Source organism: Aphis gossypii, chromosome X, assembly GCF_020184175.1.
Source record: "Aphis gossypii isolate Hap1 chromosome X, ASM2018417v2, whole genome shotgun sequence".
In the NCBI taxonomy this organism is placed as follows: Eukaryota; Metazoa; Arthropoda; class Insecta; order Hemiptera; family Aphididae; genus Aphis; species Aphis gossypii.
In genome coordinates, this window is record NC_065533.1 from 48,577,909 (window position 1) to 48,597,011 (window position 19,103).

At 27.8% G+C, this 19,103-nt stretch overlaps 1 protein-coding gene and 2 long non-coding RNA genes across 4 annotated transcripts in view; 2 read left to right on the forward strand and 1 right to left on the reverse strand.

Annotated features, from left to right (window-relative positions):
- The window catches only part of LOC114130532 (uncharacterized), a 14,953-nt gene extending 536 nt beyond the window's left edge, over positions 1-14,417 (forward strand). The window contains exons 1-2 of one of the 2 annotated variants that reach the window (XR_007605769.1): positions 12,362-12,729; positions 14,030-14,417. This is a non-coding gene — a long non-coding RNA (uncharacterized LOC114130532). Of the gene's footprint in view, positions 1-12,361; positions 12,730-14,029 lie in introns of those variants that run through there. The other variant, XR_007605770.1, reaches the window with a different exon arrangement.
- Positions 107-7,745, reverse strand: LOC126551882 (uncharacterized). The gene is made up of 3 exons (XM_050206261.1): positions 7,495-7,745; positions 3,509-3,633; positions 107-1,696 (listed from the first exon to the last, which is right to left on the reverse strand). Exon 3 carries the CDS (start codon positions 1,637-1,639, stop codon positions 410-412), a length of 1,230 nt encoding a protein of 409 aa, XP_050062218.1. The 5' UTR covers positions 1,640-1,696; positions 3,509-3,633; positions 7,495-7,745; the 3' UTR covers positions 107-409.
- Positions 7,836-8,549, forward strand: LOC126551883 (uncharacterized). The gene is made up of 2 exons (XR_007605766.1): positions 7,836-8,000; positions 8,199-8,549. It is a non-coding gene; the product is annotated as an uncharacterized LOC126551883 (long non-coding RNA).
- Positions 14,418-19,103: the final 4,686 nt, after the last annotated feature.

The window sequence follows — 19,103 nt, forward strand, 5'->3', positions numbered from 1 at the left end:
ATCGAATACATTATTATTTGAATAATTATAAAAATCATAAGTAAATAGATTTTGATTCTGACATACATTTAATAATAATAATATTTGTATGCGAATAGATTAAGATGAGAAATTTCTTTTATAAGCAGAACATTTTATGTTTATTATAAGTAAAAATACAACCCATGAATTTGTACGACAATACAATTATTATTAAAATACCCATCTACATGATCTTAAAAATATTTACCATATTTTAATATACAATAAGACAGTTTTTAATATTATGAGATAATTTTTACAAATAATAGTTACTCGTTTTTAAATTTATAATCTGTTAAAAATGACGAGTCAAATTACTTATACATATATTAGGGAGTATGATAATAGTTGAAAACAAATATTATTATCAAATAATAATCGCAGACGATTATTTATCAATCTTGGAACGTTTATGCAAGTGGCGATCAATTGGAGTTCGTTCGGGTTCATTATTTGTGTTCGGAAGATGCAATATGAACGGCTCGCCTTCTCGTGGACATCCTTTGTTGAACGCATAATTCCAGCAGTCTATATTTCCGTTCGACAAAGCCTCGTTAAACGTTCTGGAGTCCCAAGGACAACCGTTTTCGTGGGCGTATATTAAACAGCCCAAGTGACCGTTACGTGCGGCTTGATAACAAACGGCCTCGTCCCAGGGACAACCGTTATTGTGACAATATTGCAAACACTCCAACTGTCCAGTCCTCGCAGCCTCTTCAGTCGTTCTTTTATCCCAAGGACACCCATTTTGGCGAGCGAATTTCAAAATGTCTATGTGTCCGTAAGTTGCGGCATATCTACAGGTCGCCTCATCCCAAGGACACCCGTTTTTGTAACAATAAAACAGACAATCCAAATGTCCGTTTATCGCTGCGTGATAGGACGTTACTTCGTCCCAAGGACAATTATTCTCGTGCAAGTACTCGAGCACGGATTGATGGCCGTTGACGGCCGCTTGCATCGTGGCGACCTCGTCCCACTCGCACCCGTTTTCGTGGGCGTATTTTACGCAATCCAGGTGTCCGCCGGCCGCGGCCTGGTTGCATGTCTCGACGTCCCATTCGCACCCATTCTCATGCAAGAATCGTAGACATTCCAAGTGTCCGTCCGCCGCAGCAGCGGCGCACGTCGACTTGTTTCGCCGACTGCCTTCGTAGAACGCCACCTTCAGGCAGTTCAAGTCGCCTATGCCCGCAGCCAGGTCGCACGCTGAGTACTCATAGGGCAACGGGCTGTGCCACGGGACGCCCAAATACCGCGCCAAGTTCAAGCAGAGCTGGTGCCCGTAACTAGCGGCTTTCTCGCACACGTCCTCGATCACGTTTGCTTTGGACTTATAATCGATCAATTGCAATACTTTAGCGTACAAAGCCTTGTGCCAGTCCGGGTTTAGATCTTGTTGTTCTGGTCTGTCTCCGGTCCAGCCCAAGTCTACAAGAATGGTCTCCAACGACAACAATATTTCGACGACGGTCTCGCAACAGCTGTTAATGTTGATGTCTGGAACAAACCGCAAGATGAACCTGCATTTTTTTTCCTTGTCGGCAAAACTCTTGGACACTAATGTTCTGTTCATAAGTCTTTTGAAGTCTACTTGCGTATAGTCCAATGCAGCCATCGTACTATATTAGCTGAGTGGTACCGTCGAATAGCTGCTGCTTGCGTCTATATAGTACTGTAAATATAAGATTAAAACATATACATAATTATAATAAGCGATGTCAAAAACAAATGTATTATTTTACTCATATTTTAAACTTGTTCAAGTGAATATTATGCATTAAATATATACAGAACTTATTTTATTATATTCAATAGACTAAATATAGTCTTAATTAGCATGCGACTATACACATAGTAGCTGTATATCTTTTTTTTCAATGAAGTAATACGTGTTATGCCCAATATCAAATAATAATATATGATGAAGTCAAATGGATTATTATTTTCAAATTGTTAATACGTTATAAATGCTTTATTTTTAATTAAAAAGGAAAAAAAAAATTAAATATGTATGAATATGTATATTAAATATGTATGAACAATTTTAAATGTTTACATAGTGTCTAAGACTAAATTTTAAAGATTAAAAAGAAAATGTAGAAAAAAGTTATTATTTTTTGAATTGGGTAATGAGTGTAATATATTTCAAAAAAATATTGACAATTTAAGAATTCATAAAAAATAAACCACTTGAAAAATGTCTTTTCCATCACATTTAAAAGAAACTAGATAAACAAATTAGAGAATTTTAAATTTTTTTTAAATTATAAACTAAATTTGAGTATTAAAAAATAAAAATAAATCTATTTATATTATATCTCTAGAGCAAGCAATTATAAATTATATATGCCGTGCAGTATAAAAAAATTAAAAAATGTTGAATAGAACAAAATATTTAAAATATTTCATTGGTCATATCTTTTTATTACACTTGTATTTAAATTATTATAATAAACAGTTAAGTTTCAAAAATTAATAAATTGAATAGTTTTTCAGAATAAGTATGTATTCGTTATATAATAATAAAAATTGATAATCAGTTATCCAACTTACGTAAGTAAATAGTAAAACTCATCTTACATAATAAATATCTTGATTAACTGTTTAATAAAATAAGATAAAAAAAAAATCATTTCTCATTCCAACAAGTGTAATATATAAATTATTTAATGTTTATAATCTAGAAACATTATATAAAAATTAATTATGTTTATTATTATATAAAAATATAACATCTTATAACTTAACAAATTATTTGGCATGATGTTCCATGGGCATTAATATAAGAGGATAATTTTTTATAGTAAATTATACGCGTATATAATATAGCGTAAATTAAGAATACTTATTACTCACTTTAACACTAAATAAACGTAAAAAATCAAGTTACGAACACTAATAATGTTCTTACTATCAAGGTTCATAATAAGTCGATTCACTCTAATTTTTAAACTATAGGAGCTACACGTGATTTGCTGAGCGTAAATTTACTATGTTACGTACTTGTAAGACGGATACAACACATGTGAATACGTCTTCTTAAATTATTGCGTAAAACAATATTAGGAACAAATGAACTTTACCAACGCTCTCATTATTTTTAATTTTTTTACTGGAAACAGTGGAAACTACTATTTAAGAAGTTTCCAAAGTTTGTGCTTTTACGTTTATGTGCTTAACAAATATAAAAGCATAAAAAATATGTCATTTAAAAAAAAAATTGAAAATCGTAGGGGGTCGGTAAAGTGAATTTTGGTCCAATATTAATATTGATTCTTTCCCAACATTAACTTAATTTAAAATGTATATTACAAATTTAATTTAATTCTATATATATATATTTAATTTAAAACATTCGTCAGTTGAAATATCGACAAACAAGTGAGCGTTAAAGCATATATACTAAAAGACAACTGAGAACTGAGTTGTATTGGGCATAGAGACATAAGAGGTTCGTTTAAACATCAAAAGCATATAGTCTTACCTGAATTAGTAAACAAAATAATTCAATGAATAGTTGTTAGAACACCCTCATGCTTTCATCCAAATTGCGATAGTTATTATTCAAAATTAGTACTGCGTTTCAACGATGAGCATCTTTAAAATAGTCTGAAACATATTAAAAAATAATGTATACCTGGAGTGCAAATTCGTTATCTTAAAAGATACTCCTGACTAAAATAGGTTATGTTCTTTTTTAACAGGGCGCAACTCACATGTACATAATAATTTCAGACACAAGTGTTATGCAGCGACAAGATTTTTTAATAAAAATCGTTTAATATATCGATATTTACATCAGAGCACTCAATGTAATCAGGAAAAAATTAAGTAAAAACTTGAATTTTTACACAAGACTATAAGCTATAAAATCAGATTTGCTTATTACTATGATTTAATAGACAACCGTTGACGCTTGGCATTTTTAATAAATATACTCATACAAGCATTTGTTAGACATATCATTTTTAAAAAAATTTTGCACTACCTATTTATACTATTTATAATATAGTTGAGTTTAAGTATTATTTAAAATAATTATAAATATAGTAAAGATGATAGGCAAGTTAGTAGGTTTCGCTCGGCTATGCGGTAAGAATCACTGCTATGGATGTGTTAAATTTAAATTTGAATTCAATGATATATCACTGTATACGAAAAATGATTCTGAGCGGAGACGGTTAGTTTCTACTAATTAATATTTCATGAAAGTTTTTTAGTATAAAACCTAGAATGATATGTATTTAAACCATATTATGTGTATATATTTAAAACATAAAATAGTGTAAATAGATACTTTCTTAAAATAAATTAAAAATTTGATTGCGTGTATTAAAATTCATAATAATACAATGCATGTAAAATTGTAAAATATTTACAGTGATATAAAAGTATTGTTAAAACTATATAAATCAAATCACTTTACCTTCTATAGAATTTCTAAAAACTAACATTCAAGTTGCATTATTATAAATAAAGACTGGATTTATATGCGTTTAAAATTTTAAAATATGCATTCAAATATGCACTTAATAAACTCAAATATGCAAAATAAATTTTGATTATTACAGCTATTTATTCATTGTAAAGTTATAAAACTAAAACATTTATGATTAAAAAATAAACTACCAATATCTTATACACGATACACCTATTTTATGATTGTGATGAAAAAATATACAATTTATTCGTTATTGGTAAAATGGTAAAACGATAAGAACGCTTTAAAATTAATATTTTCACCTTGGTATATTTTAGACATTATCTTGAACCTAGCAAGCCTTAATTTTTATTAAAGATTTTAGAACATTTTTTTTTTATTTAATACTCTATTTTCATTTTCCGAAAGATTATTAATAGAATTTGTAACTAGTTCAAATATTTCTAAAGCATCTATGAGTAACAAACTTCAATCTTTCTAATACTTTCGACAATTATCCAAAAAATAGTTTTAATTTAAGTTAAATAGTTAATTATAAATAATAGTCAACCTAAACGTAGATAATATTATATTTTTAAAAAAAATTAAAATATGCAAAAATATGTAAAATAAAAATTTGTAACATTATTTATTTAAGTATGATTGATAAACATTCATTTACTGCATATGATTGCTTAAAAAAAGTGAATATGCATTATATGTAAAATTCAGTCTTTAATTATAGCTACCTATTATTTTTATATTTTTTTTTTCATAATTATTCAGATAAGTACTTTTTTCCTAATAACCTGGTAATTAAGGTAGTATTAAAGTATTAAAATTAATCAATAAACATAGAAGTTGGAAAAAGTGACTGGTCTTATTAAGGTGCTTTTAATAGGTACCTATGCTATTATATGCATTTTATTTTTATGTTTTAACATGCTATATTTAATATACCTATACCAAAACCCAGAGGTGGCTTGAACATGTATTTTGTGATTCACTGAGTCACCAAAACTTTTGTGTGGTATTATATTGATAATAATAATCAAATATTTTTATAAAAAGCCATAATTAATACAGTTAAATAATCTCATTTATTTTTAAATTATGGCTATGTATGTGATATTTAAAGATATACCACACATATAATTGTATCTTGTCGATTGAATTTATAGTATTCACTGTTATAATACCTATGTAATGTTGAATTATTACAAAAGTTTTTATAAATAACGCTACCATAAAAGTAAACATAATAATTATTTGAATTTAAATAATTTAAGTGATCTAAATGAGAATAAGATAAGAATTTTCAAATGTATGCATTGCTTTTAAAGGAATATGTACTTTTTCAACTGAAACTGTTTTGAGTAATAATATGAAAATATTTTAAATTTTGTTTTATTCTAGTTGAGTATTAAGCTATTCATCATAAAAACTTTTTTTGTAATAAAATGTACAGTTGTTTAATTAACGATCATTTATAATTTATACTATTATAAAGTAATAGGTAGAAGGACCTTATGTGTAAAATATATCAATACTGTAACAACGGAGAATAAAATAATCTAAATAATGAGTAGTTCTGAAGCTATTATTATTTGTATTTGTATATTTTAAGTTAGGTTCGAGAATATGTTACACCTTCTATTTATTTATTCATTACTAATGCTTTAACTAATTCCACCATTTATTTAAATGTTATGATAAGGAACAAATAATTAATAACAGGAAAGTTACAAAAGCAGTAAAGCATTGCCATAACAAGGCTATAGAAATAGGTGACACTTTGTATAGTTACACATACAGCAATACATCATATTATGTATTTATATTATTTTTATTTTTATATTGTATGTCGCAAAGTATGAAATATTTTAGTAGTGTGTTCGCCCTTTGAGTTAAACAAAGGTTGAGAAATATTGTTCTATAGTCAAATAGATTTAATAGATGTTATAAGTTTACAGAGTCATAAATACCTATTACTATGTTGTGAGTCGTCCCCCAAATTAATTTTTGCCAATCAAATTTCTTTCGAAGACTTTTTTGAACCCTACCATATAAACTCAACCACATAATTTTTTTAACATTTAATACAATAAAATACTCTCAATCCAGTATCTCTTTAACTGAATTAGTTGGAATAATTTCTTGTTAAATTTAAAATATAATTAAAAAAATAGGTATAAAAAATGTTCAAAACAGTATTTAAATACTTTTACCTACTGGAATACTATACATTATCATTAATTAATTGGTTAAATGTGACAATTAGTTAATTAGCAACAGTTAATAATCAAACATATTAGTCAAGAATACATTCAATATCTATTATGAAGACCTTAAAGTATAAATACTAGCAGTGGAGGCGTGAACATTTTTCATTTGTGAGACCAAAAATAATTTTAGGGACCACCCACTTCCAAAATTGTTGGAAAAAATTCTTAATATTAAAAATTTAGTACTTAAATTTACATATTGTGGACTATCATGGCATCGGGTCACCTATTCATCCACAAACAACAAAGAGACCAGGGTCTCGTAGAATCCTTGATGCGCCGGCCACTGAATACTAGTATTAATACATAACCATTAGATTATATTCAACCGCTAACAGTTATATTAAATCTAAGTAAGTACTAAAAATATAAATATACAATAGTAGGGATGGGAAGATATTCAATATCATTTTGGGGTCTAAGGTGAGTTTTTTAATGTGTTGCTTTTGAATTGTCCAATTCAACAGGATACTTATAAAAGAAGGAATATTATTTATAATATAATATTTTAAATAATGTGTTAATAATAACTTAATTAATTTTACAAGATTCCATAATCTTTAACGCATGCATTCATTAGGTATTTTGAGTTTTAAATACTCTAGATCGACTACAATAATATGACGTCATGGTATTATCCATATTGATTTTTGAACCTTTGCGTTTAAATGTTAAATAATACAGTTAATTTAATCGAAATAAATCAGTTTTTAAACTTTTATTATGTATCAAATTAGTAGGTATTGGTAGATAATCCGGGCTTACCTAGGAGTGCGCTATATTCAATGAAAACCATTTGTAATACTCCGTTCGAAAAAACGTTTTTCATTCTCAATTATCTGTATAAGTAAAAATACTTACTTTAAATATAATAAAATAAAAAACGTTCACTATCTAGTAACTATCTATTGTTTAAATAAATTAGTATGAGCTCGTCATTAACCAACTGCCGTCTGACGCAAGCGCCAAGCACACCGGTGTGATACTATGCTCAACGGCGCTTGAGTTGACGCACGTTTTACCTGTATTTAACTGTGTCGTGTGCGGAATTTAAATTGTGAACGCGAATACGCGAACCAGGATCGCACTAGTCGCTATTCGTTTGACGTTACCTCCGGTATCGACGGCTTTCACCATTACGACTACAAGTTCACAACCGTACGTACTATCAGTTGTTGCGTACATTACAATCTATTGAGATATATACGCTTCAAACGTTTTAATATAATATTCGATATTATATTTTTTCTTCGACATCCACCAAAATTACGGTAAGTACTCATTACTCAAATTACACGTATGGACCGTATAGTTGTTTAATATTCTGCTCTTATTCATCAAATTATGTGTAAGACAATATATTCGACTTGTTCCGGTTGTATACTAAGTACAATTAGTTCATGTAGAAAATACTAATAAAACTATTAAACACCTATAATCTATATATAATTACATTGTTATCTTAACAGGATGTCATGAGCGACCGCAAGAAATACGATTTCGATCCAGACAAGGACATTTTTATAAATGGTTATGAATGCGGGCTCAGACCAGAGCGAATACTTGCGATTGTTCAAATGCGAGGATTAAGTTATTGTTTAATGAAGTGGAATGAAACCGAGGACGCATCATATGTCACATTCAATTTTGCAAGAGATAAATTTCCAGTGACCGTGATAATGTTTTATGAACAACTTGTTCGTCAGGATTTAAGAGAATAAATAGTAAATATAATTTCATTTTTTATTTCGTGGAGCCATTAATATGCTAAAAAAAAATCCATGTTTTGAAAAAATAAAGTTTGATTTCAAAAACAAAAATGTTGTACGAAAATATTATCCAATATCCTGCTTGGCTACTTCAATTCTGAGAAACCATTCAATATCAAAAATCTTATACCTACCTCATTACATGTAACACCAGTCACATGGTGAATAAAATAGTTATTATTGCTAATGTTAATTTCTATTCTAAAATCAATCGTAAAAGTTTCAATTGTGTTATAATGAATGATTTGTTAATGATTAAAAATTATCAAATAGTCATATCATGAATGATTTAATATTATAAATGTGTTCATTAAATAAAATTAAATAAAGTTTTGAACTTAATGATTTCTTAAGACCAACCAACCACGCCTAATACGGTAGTGGAAGACTATGCAGATGATAAACTTATCATATCTACAAATGAAAGCTCTATTGTCGCATTGAATACCCTTCAAATTTTCCTCTCCCTTATGAAAGAGTAGTATAATAAATGAAGGATAAAGGTCAATTAAGATATATTAAATTACAACACCTTCACTCTTAAGCATGGGCAATGTCCACCTGTTAATTTTCATGGTACTAAAATTTCAATAACTATGATTATAAAATATCATGGATTAATCCTAGATCAACGACTCATTTGTGCCTAACATACCACACATAATTAAACTTGCAACTTTGTATGCTTAAAACTTAACATGTTAACAACCGGCATACAAACCTTAGTATAAGAATACTTATGTGCAGGTCCCTCAAGAAATCCATTTTGACTTATGGATATCATCTTTGGGGAAATGCTAAAAAATCAAATATAAATAGAATTCAGGCTTTTCAAAATATTGCACTAAGTAAAAATAACTAACTTCTTCCCCCCATATATATCAAATCAAACCCTTCATACCAATTTAAAAATTTAAGCCTTCTTAAAAAATGTTATTACTGGTAATTCGTCAGGGTGTTTAAAGCGCACTTGCCGTAGAGATTTTCTAACTTAATCTGAACAAAGAAAGAGGAAAAAAAAGGTAAAATAACTAAATAAAAACCACAGAAAAAAAATCTTCAAATGATAGTGTCATCACTGGGTGGTTTCTTTATCAAGTCTTATTTATGTTACTGATTCTGTGGCAGCTATTCTTATTGTTTAATAAGGCACAGATAGTGTGTATATCAGTAAAGGAAAAAAATGATTTATTAAGAAACACATAATTATGGTATGAAATAGTTTTTATTTACTACAAACTTTGGACATTTAAATTGTTGTATTATTTAAATTTTATTTGCAAGTGATTTTTATACTTATACTATTATTTATTATTGTCATAAACATTTTTATTAAATGTGTGATCAAAATCATATTATCAAAATTATCATTCAAATTTTATATTATTTTATTATTGTTCATTATTATTTTCGACTGATAAGGTGTATTTAACAGTTAGATATTATTGCTTTGAGGATTTTTTTTTTCTGTGGATTGTTTTTCCGATTATGGTCGACATTGTCTACAGCATTAGCTACTTGTTCAAAGGCCATCACGATCACAAAAGTACATTCTGTTACATATTATACTTCAATCTATTGTGTTTAAACAGTTTAGACGTTTTAATATAATAATTGATATAATAATCATAATAAAATATAATAATTATGATTTTTCTAAGTAATAATAGATACTGCAATAAACAACCGTTAATGAACCTCATAATTTCACATTGCTAGGTTATGTGTTATGGTGACATACCATTAAAATATTTCATACTTTGCTACACATCACACATCCACAATAAAAAAAATAAAAATAATTTTAATAGGTACCAGGTATCTATTATACCTAGTACCTAATAATATTTAATTTTAATTATTAAAAACAAATATGTCGATAGTAGATATTTATTTGAAAATGTTATAAAAATTATATCAAATACCTATTAGTTTTTGAAAATCATGTTAAAAATATTGAGTTTTTTTTATCATTAAATACACTTCATGATACACTAGTTGAGAAATACTACTATAGAGTATAATATTAAATTTTAGAGACCTATCTATTCAATTTTAATCAATTAATACCTATTCTACTAAATACAATGGTTTTACACAAAAGTAACTAATATTTTTTTCACAGATTTTTAACAGTATCTTACAAAATATAATAGTGCAACTGAAATAAAATTGGTTTCAAAACCAATTCCAGTAAATAAGACTGGAGAAAAAAAGTAAGATTCTATTTAAAACTGTAAATATTTTATCACTTTTTTTGAAATTAATTAGATTGCTAAGTAAAGTTACCGACTTAAGCTTCATAAAATATTAGCAAAAAATCGATTTACGTTGATTAAACATTTCTAAATAATTAATGTGATTTAAATTGATTTTTTATGTTATCAATTAGGTAATACTTTAAAGTCAAAAATTATAAAATTGGAATTGGATAGTTTTAAAACAAATGTTAATAGTTAAAATACAAACAAATTTTTTAAATCAGTATTACTTGTAAAAAGTTTCTGGTTTTTGGTTTAAACCAAATTAATTTGTGTTCATTTTTTAGTATTTTTTTTTTTATATAAAATAATGTATTGTCATCTTATATAAAAAAAAGACATTATTTCAGTCTCCAATTAATTTTACCATTAAATTTTGGTTATAAGTTTATTTTTGTTTTTACATCCTTTTTGTTATGGGTAAATTTTTTTGAAGTGTTTTCATAAATGATCTAAAACATTTTCCTCTTTCTAAGGGTTTCAAAATTTTTCTTTTCGTAATCTCTTAAATAATAAAATAGTTTTATTTTCTTAAGCATCAACAATATTTTGTATAATAAAACCTTTTATAGGGCAATGGTATTTAATTTCCCACCAAAAAAATTAAAATCTTAAAGGTTCTGTTTCAAGAAATCATCTATAAAATGCTCCAAAGCAAATGTCAATATATCAATAAACACAGAAAATTGTATATTATATATATTTTTTTATTACTATTATTTCTCTATTTAGTTATTTACTACACAGTTTTAAATATTAATAATTTGAAAACATTTTTAATTTTGTTTTATTTTAGTTATAAAGTAACTTATTCATCATAAGAACTTTTTTTTGCAATAAAATACCTCAATGTACAGTTGTATAAGTAACAATCATTTATAATTTATACTATTATAAAGTAATAGGTAGAAGGACCTTATGTGTAAAATATATCAATACTGTAACAACGATGAATAAAATAATCTAAATAATGAGTAGTTCTGAAGCTATTATTATTTGTATTTGTTATAAGTTAGGTTCGAGAATATGTTACACCTTCCATTTATTTAATGCAAAGTTATACTATAATAAAATTACCAAATGAAATATTATTTATTTTTTCATCACTGATGCTTTAAATAATTCTATCATTTTATTTACATGATATTATAAGGAATGAATTCTTAACAACAGGAAAGTCATTAAAGCAGTAAAACATCGTCATAACAAACCTACAGAAATAGACATAACCCTGTATTGTAACATCTAGCATAATGTATGTCATTGCATACTTTAATAATATTAATTGTAAACATACATTTCATTAATTAAGTAGCTTTTTTTAAATTAAAACATATGAGTATTAATACAATTAATATACATTAGATATTTTAATTTTAAATGCATCAATGCTTTCTACTATATTTATTATCATCTTAAATTGATACTACTATATCAGAGTTACCTACCTATGTATCTACATGAAATAAACATTGAATCGTCTAACCTTTTTTCAACAGTCAGCATAGTATATTTCTTAAGAGCTTTGAATGTGTCTTTATAAATAATTAGGTATATAATATAATACCTATAACTTAATAATATTATGTTATGTACCTATTATATTAGCTTATTATGAAATAAAAAATATACTTTCTGGTTGGACAAAATAATATTAGATTTTCATATTATTACCTAAATAAATAAATAAATAAATAAATCGTTGCTGCTAAAACATTTCATTATTTTTATCAATTGAAAACAATATTGTGTCAGTAGGAATATTAAAAATTAATTTCATTGTGATTATTAAAGTGGTGAAAAATGAATTCTTATTCAAGTTCTGCGACTAGTCGTAAAGAAACTATACGATTTGACGATAGCGTACTTAAAAAAAACGCTCGAATAATGAAATCTTTCCGAAATTGTTCCAATGATTGCTGGAGTAGACGTACCAAGACGAAATCCGAAGGTTGTCGTTCAAAAAGTAGGTACGTGCAAATCATACAGGCGCGCTAGAGCTCTCAGATTTGAACGTGAATTGAAATTCATGGGATCGCTTGTTTTTGCTCACTTGTACTTGAATTTAAAAATCCGTAATTAATTGGTAAATCACCGATATCTATTTCACGTGTACTTAAAACATATTATTGGTCAAACGTAGGTATTAAATTATAATATAATTTTAAAAATAAAATATAATATGTTAATAATTGCCGTAGAAAACTAAGAACTAAAAATATCTGTAAGTACCTACTGTTTTAAATATACCTAAATGTTTCATAAGCAATATTATGCAAATTTCTAAATAATGTTTAAATAAAAAAAAATGCACGTACATTTAACTATACGCGTGAAATAAAGACCTCTAAAGTACACGGTAGTACAAAAAAATTTTCACGGGCGTGTAATTTGCAACAGTTTTGGCGAGGAGCGGGGCACACTTTTTTCTAATTAAATTCCGTCGGCCTGACAAACAAATTGAAAGCGCCAAGTTTTTGAATCTAATAATGAGTCAGTGTTTTGTATTTCAAATTTTGTATTATTTTTACGCTTCAAATATTTGAAAATCTCGTGAATCGATGACAACAATAGTCAATACACCAATCACCAAAAGAAAATCGACATCTTAAATTAGGTAATATAAAATATATATTAGGTATAGGTATAGAAAAAAAGAATAAATAATAACAATATTATTATTTTTACATGGCACAATATGTTGTCACTTGTATACGCACAGTACAACCATGGGCAGTCGTGTTGTTAATAAATCACTAAAATTGATAATTTCTCATCGACATTTTTCAAAAATAAAAAGAAAGCACCTATATCATTCCTAGTTGATTTTTTATAAATTATAGTTGTTATCGATCTATAATTATTATTCACATTCTTTTTATTGCTTGATTTATGCAAAGGTTTGTCAACACAGCAATGCGTATAATATGTATTACCTACACTAACTTTCCCAGCATTATATCTATATAGGTATACGTCTGTAGGTCGGGTAAAGATTTTTGCACCGACAAGAGAAGTAATAACATGCTTCCTTTATCAGGTTTTGTCTTCACACCGTTTATTATTATATATATTACCAGCTGACTCTCCTTAGTCCTTGTCGCACTGTCCTGCCTCTAGAGGTATACTAGCTCTAACGAGTCCACGATAGTTTTTGCAATATCATTACACGTGACGTACATGCGGTGGTAAACCAAGAGCTGACCATAATTTAGTTAATCCGACATCCCATCCCGTGCGATACCTAATTATTTCACCACTACACAACAGTGCTCAGAGAAGCGATGGTTCTTCCGAATGCAGCTCCAGAGGCGACGGCGACGACAGAGAGACGTGCTACGTCAGTCTATTCCAAGTGTGCATGAGCTATGTGTTTCCCAGAGCGTTTCCCTTGCCGTCCACCGAGTATCGATTCAGGGTCAAGAGCGACCGTTTGCTTTCGGACCCTACAAATAAGATCATCGGAAAAATATTGACGCCGGTGGACAAGTGCTCGAAAATACCAAAAGGAGTCTTTCTCCTAACCCCCTCGGAGGACGGAGTGATTAAAATATATTGTCCCGGTGCCAAAATTCGAAGAAAGCGTTCGAAGTGTCGAAATAATAAATAAATATTATGATAAATAGTATTACAAAATATAGATGTGCGATTTACTGTAGCATTATTATAATTGATATTATACCGTAGGTATATAAGTTTAATAGCAGGTGCACGTTAATAATATATATTCGCATAATATGTATGACATTATAGTCAATTGAAATTGCATCTATACCTTAAGGTACAGTTAGTTGAACACCTAGATAGAGACTAAGACTGCATTTATTGATTTACTTGAATTTACGAACACAAATTACGTACTTAAAAAAAATACGAGTCCCTAAGAATGAAGAACGTCCATTTCAACTTTGACGGATATTGTAAGCTATAATATTCAGAAATTTTAATTTGTGAAAATGAACGATTACATTTTATTGTATATAAGCTGTTGAATATTAGGTCATTTGCGAACACGCTTACACACAATAGATAGTAGCTATATATCGTTCGTTGTGTAAGTACTGCAGATAAAATATACACCTGAAATATGTTGTGTTATTCGTATTTTGTAAAAATGGATTGTATGAATACGTTTACTTGTTTTTACAGAAATCATTTAATTCACTGCACATGGTATCATACTGATAACTAAAAAACTATCACAACAAAACCATCTTTTAAATTCCTATAATATAATGACTTGTTTAGGTGTGTACAACTTTTACGAATTATTATATTATATTATTATTATATTGTTCATTGCGTGGTTAGTTAGAATCTCACCTGACTGCTTTTTGGGAGCAATAAATATTGATTATATTATCTATTAAAAACAAATTTCGTTATGACAGATAAGTAGGTACCTACACAATGACACACTATATGTGAATTATAAGTTCTCAATTGTGCACCTTTGTGTGTAATTATGGCTTTCGTAATTTAATTATAAACTATCGTTTATTTTAAGTAAAATCAATAATGTTATATGTAATTAAAAGCTGTCTTTCATTTTTATTAATTTATTGACGATTCGAAAGATGAAAAAATAAAACAAAACTAAATGTACGAAAATGCGCTGTATGGCACATTTGAGGTCAGGTAATGATATACATACAGAGGTTTAGTAAATTATACGTTTTAAAATATGAACAAAATTTTACATTTTAACGGAAAAACAAACTAGCAAGTAAGTAACGCAGTTCAGTTTTTTACAATATCGTCAAGATAATAATAATAATAATATAATTTGTCAAAAATGTCGGAAAGTATACTAAAGTCGCGTTTTGTTATACAGTATAACCAATAATAAGTGTCTATAGTATACTTCATCTTTGAGTAGGTCAAATGTATGGGTTAATTTGAATTCAATATTAAATAATGCTTATATTGTATAAAACACTGTTAAACAAATATTATATGTTTTGTGAGAAAACGATCTTGAGCTAAACTCAGATATTCAGTACCTATGTCCTATACTGTTTTTGAACAACAAAATAACTAAAATCGTTGTAACTATATTCTTTGTTCGAATAGATATCCACCTGAATTCTAATATGTTTGTCATTATTTTTTTTCATTGAATAATAAGTTTTCGAGTTATAATTTGATAAAATATAACATAATACAATCATGATTATGCTTGCCTAGGTACATAATATTATCATAAGAATTTTGCTATATTAACTTTTCGTGGAATAGTAATAATGTTTTCGTTTTCAATTTTTATTCTTATATACAATATTTTAATAAATGGACAAAACAAAAAAAGGAAAACCCACAAAAATAAATATATTATGTATTAAGAATAATTTACTATTAAAATAATATTTTGTGACTATTGTCGAATATTATGAAATATCTTCTGATGCCTAACGTATGATAACTTCAAAGCGAAAATCTGCGTCTAAGAAATAATAGTTAGGCTTCCATATAAGTATATAGTTTAGGCGATAATAATGATATGTAAATCGTACATCGAATAATAAGAACATAAATTACCGTTCTAATAAATATTTTATGAAGGAAGTAAACAAAGAAAGACATTATGTAATTTGATTAAATTAATATTAAGATTTCACGTTGTCAATTCTTTCAAATAAATAGTCTTATTAGTAATTTAAGGATCCGCGGAAATACTTACAAGTATTATTTATAGTAATATTGTAACTTGAATATTGAAATCGCTTTCAGTTAACTAACTACCCACTAACTAGAGTTTCGATATTTAATAGTATTTACCTATTTTACCCAAATGCAATCAATCGTGTAAAAAATGTTTTAATTGTTTTTCGCGTTTATATTTGATTGAGTAAAGAAAATAATAATTTAGTTAACATTGGAATGTATAAATACTTTTTGAATTACACTAATAACAGCTAAGATCGTTTGAAAATAAATCATTATATTGCGTAACGATACTTGTCCATGTGAAATGGATCGAAATGTGTACTGGCGAAGTAGCTAAGTTATTGGTACTACAAGAAAAGTACTCTTGTATTAAATATTAATACCCACATAGATATATTTTAGATTCTGAACGAAGTGAAGAATGTATTGATTTTACAATGATGTATGTTTTTTTTTTTTTTTTTTATGTCTGTGTACAGCATAACTAGTCGAAATAATGCTCCAAAATACCTATCATTGCATTCAAATGTAATCTACCCTAGTCCGAGGTCCACCCCACCTCCTAATGTACAGCAGAGCGGTACACACTTGCCCGCTTTTTTAATAATAATAATAATAAGTTACAATGAACTATAATAATATGTAAGATGTCTATACAACTATTTATGTTTGTATTAAATAGATAGCTTTAGGGCTGTAATATGTGTAATTACTAATTATAATATTTTAATTTTATTATTGAGTTTATTATGCAGTACCTATTAATTTGCGCCGTGTTACGTATAATGTATTCAAATAAAATAGTATTTAGTGTAACGTAATACGCTGTTTCTCATTATGCGAATAATTTATTAATCTAAGTAGTGTATAATAGTGTTGTTTTCTTATTTATACATTTATATTTCATTATATTTTATTATCTTATTTTTTTTTCATTTATTACAACTTTGAATTTTTAAATATAAATTTTGTAAATGCATATTTGTTGTTTATATTAATGATTTTGACTACATATTATATGACATATTTTAGTGCATATAAATCCGGGCTCTAAATTAATAGCGATTAGCAGTCGACAACGACGAGCGTACACACGGTTAATTTTTGAAATAAAAATAAACTACTCAATAAAGTAGTGTACTTTACGAATCCCGGACAAATAATTCATGTGGACAAAAAATCTGAACAAAAAGTCCGAAAATATAATTAATAATTAATTTCTATACATGCCACTGGCCTATAGTGGTATTCAGTGACGGGAAATATAGGACAATTTGAAGCAATTATAGCTTCAAATCTAATGTAGGTAGGTGGTATAATTGTAACATCTCAAAACTATACTGCAGCCACTATTACACTATAGGTATACAAACTATAACTGCCATGACAAATATTATTATCAATGAAATCTACTCTAGTAGCACCGCTACTGGTGGTATTGCTATACCTAAATAAGTATAATAATAATATAATAAATATGAGAGTAAATATGTAGACTGTAGAGTGTAGATAGTAAATATTATCTACATATTTTGAATAAAAGTGAAATGAGGTCAATGCTCGGTTAGTTTATGTATTTTATTTCCTCGATTATTGATCTAAAAGTCTTATAAGGAAAAACAGTTTATTCCTACAAATATACCTATTAGTTATTACTATTGTAATTTACTAATTATTATTATTTTACCTATTTTATTATTTATATTAATAATTTTCACGGTTGTAGTATAACATTAGACTTACCATAATTTAATTTTGAATTATATATAAATATATATATATATATATCATTTTTATAATTCTTTTCTTATTATTTTAAATTGAGTAAAATTCTCCGAATTTTAATGAAATAAGTTTCAAATTCCTATTTTTCCCTTTTATAAATTTTGACGTAAAATTATTTGTTTTGTGCAGCATGTAATACCTATATACATAATAATATAATGTAATTATGGATGAAAATTTAATAAAATATTTTAATTATATTTTCGGACTTTTTGTCCAACAATAAAAAAAAGAATCCGGTCATTTTGTTCATTTTTTTTTTTTTCAAAACGGACTTTTTGTCTCCGGAATTTTGACTGATTACCGTATTTTACCGTATGGACAACGCTGCCTGTCGTCCTGAATTCGAATATAAGATCGCAGCTTAAACCGCACGCACACTGTTGCAGCGTCTCCGCCTACGTACATTGTACGTGTTCGGAATTATTATTGCTAAATGCACGGACGACGCTGCTGGTCGTCCAAACCCTGCTCGTGTGTGTATGCTCCTGTTATATTATTACGAGGGGAACAAATTTAATGTTGGCCCACAACAACTATTTATTTTCTTACAACTATTTTGCTATAGTCAAATACGAAAAAGCTCGCAATAGCGCGTGCGTCCTTTAGAGTCGCAAACGGTTACATTTTCGTAATTTCGTGAGGTACGCTACAACGATTTCCGCAATCGGTGGGAATCCGTTCAACACGCCATGCTTTTTAATTTTTTAGTAAAATTCAATTATTAATATTTGCACAATACACTACAATATTACACGACGACCGTCGACCTGGGTGGCCTTGTACAACACCTGCACAGTATAATTGCTGGCGGTTTATGTGCGACTACCTGTGTCCTGTATACATTGTCCCCAATCCTGATTCCAGAAAAATATGCATTCGATGACAAAAA

Bases quoted from the DNA above. Each gene is read 5' to 3' on its own strand.
- LOC126551882 (XM_050206261.1), bottom strand. From the start codon at position 1,639: ATGGCTGCATTGGACTATACGCAAGTAGACTTCAAAAGACTTATGAAC.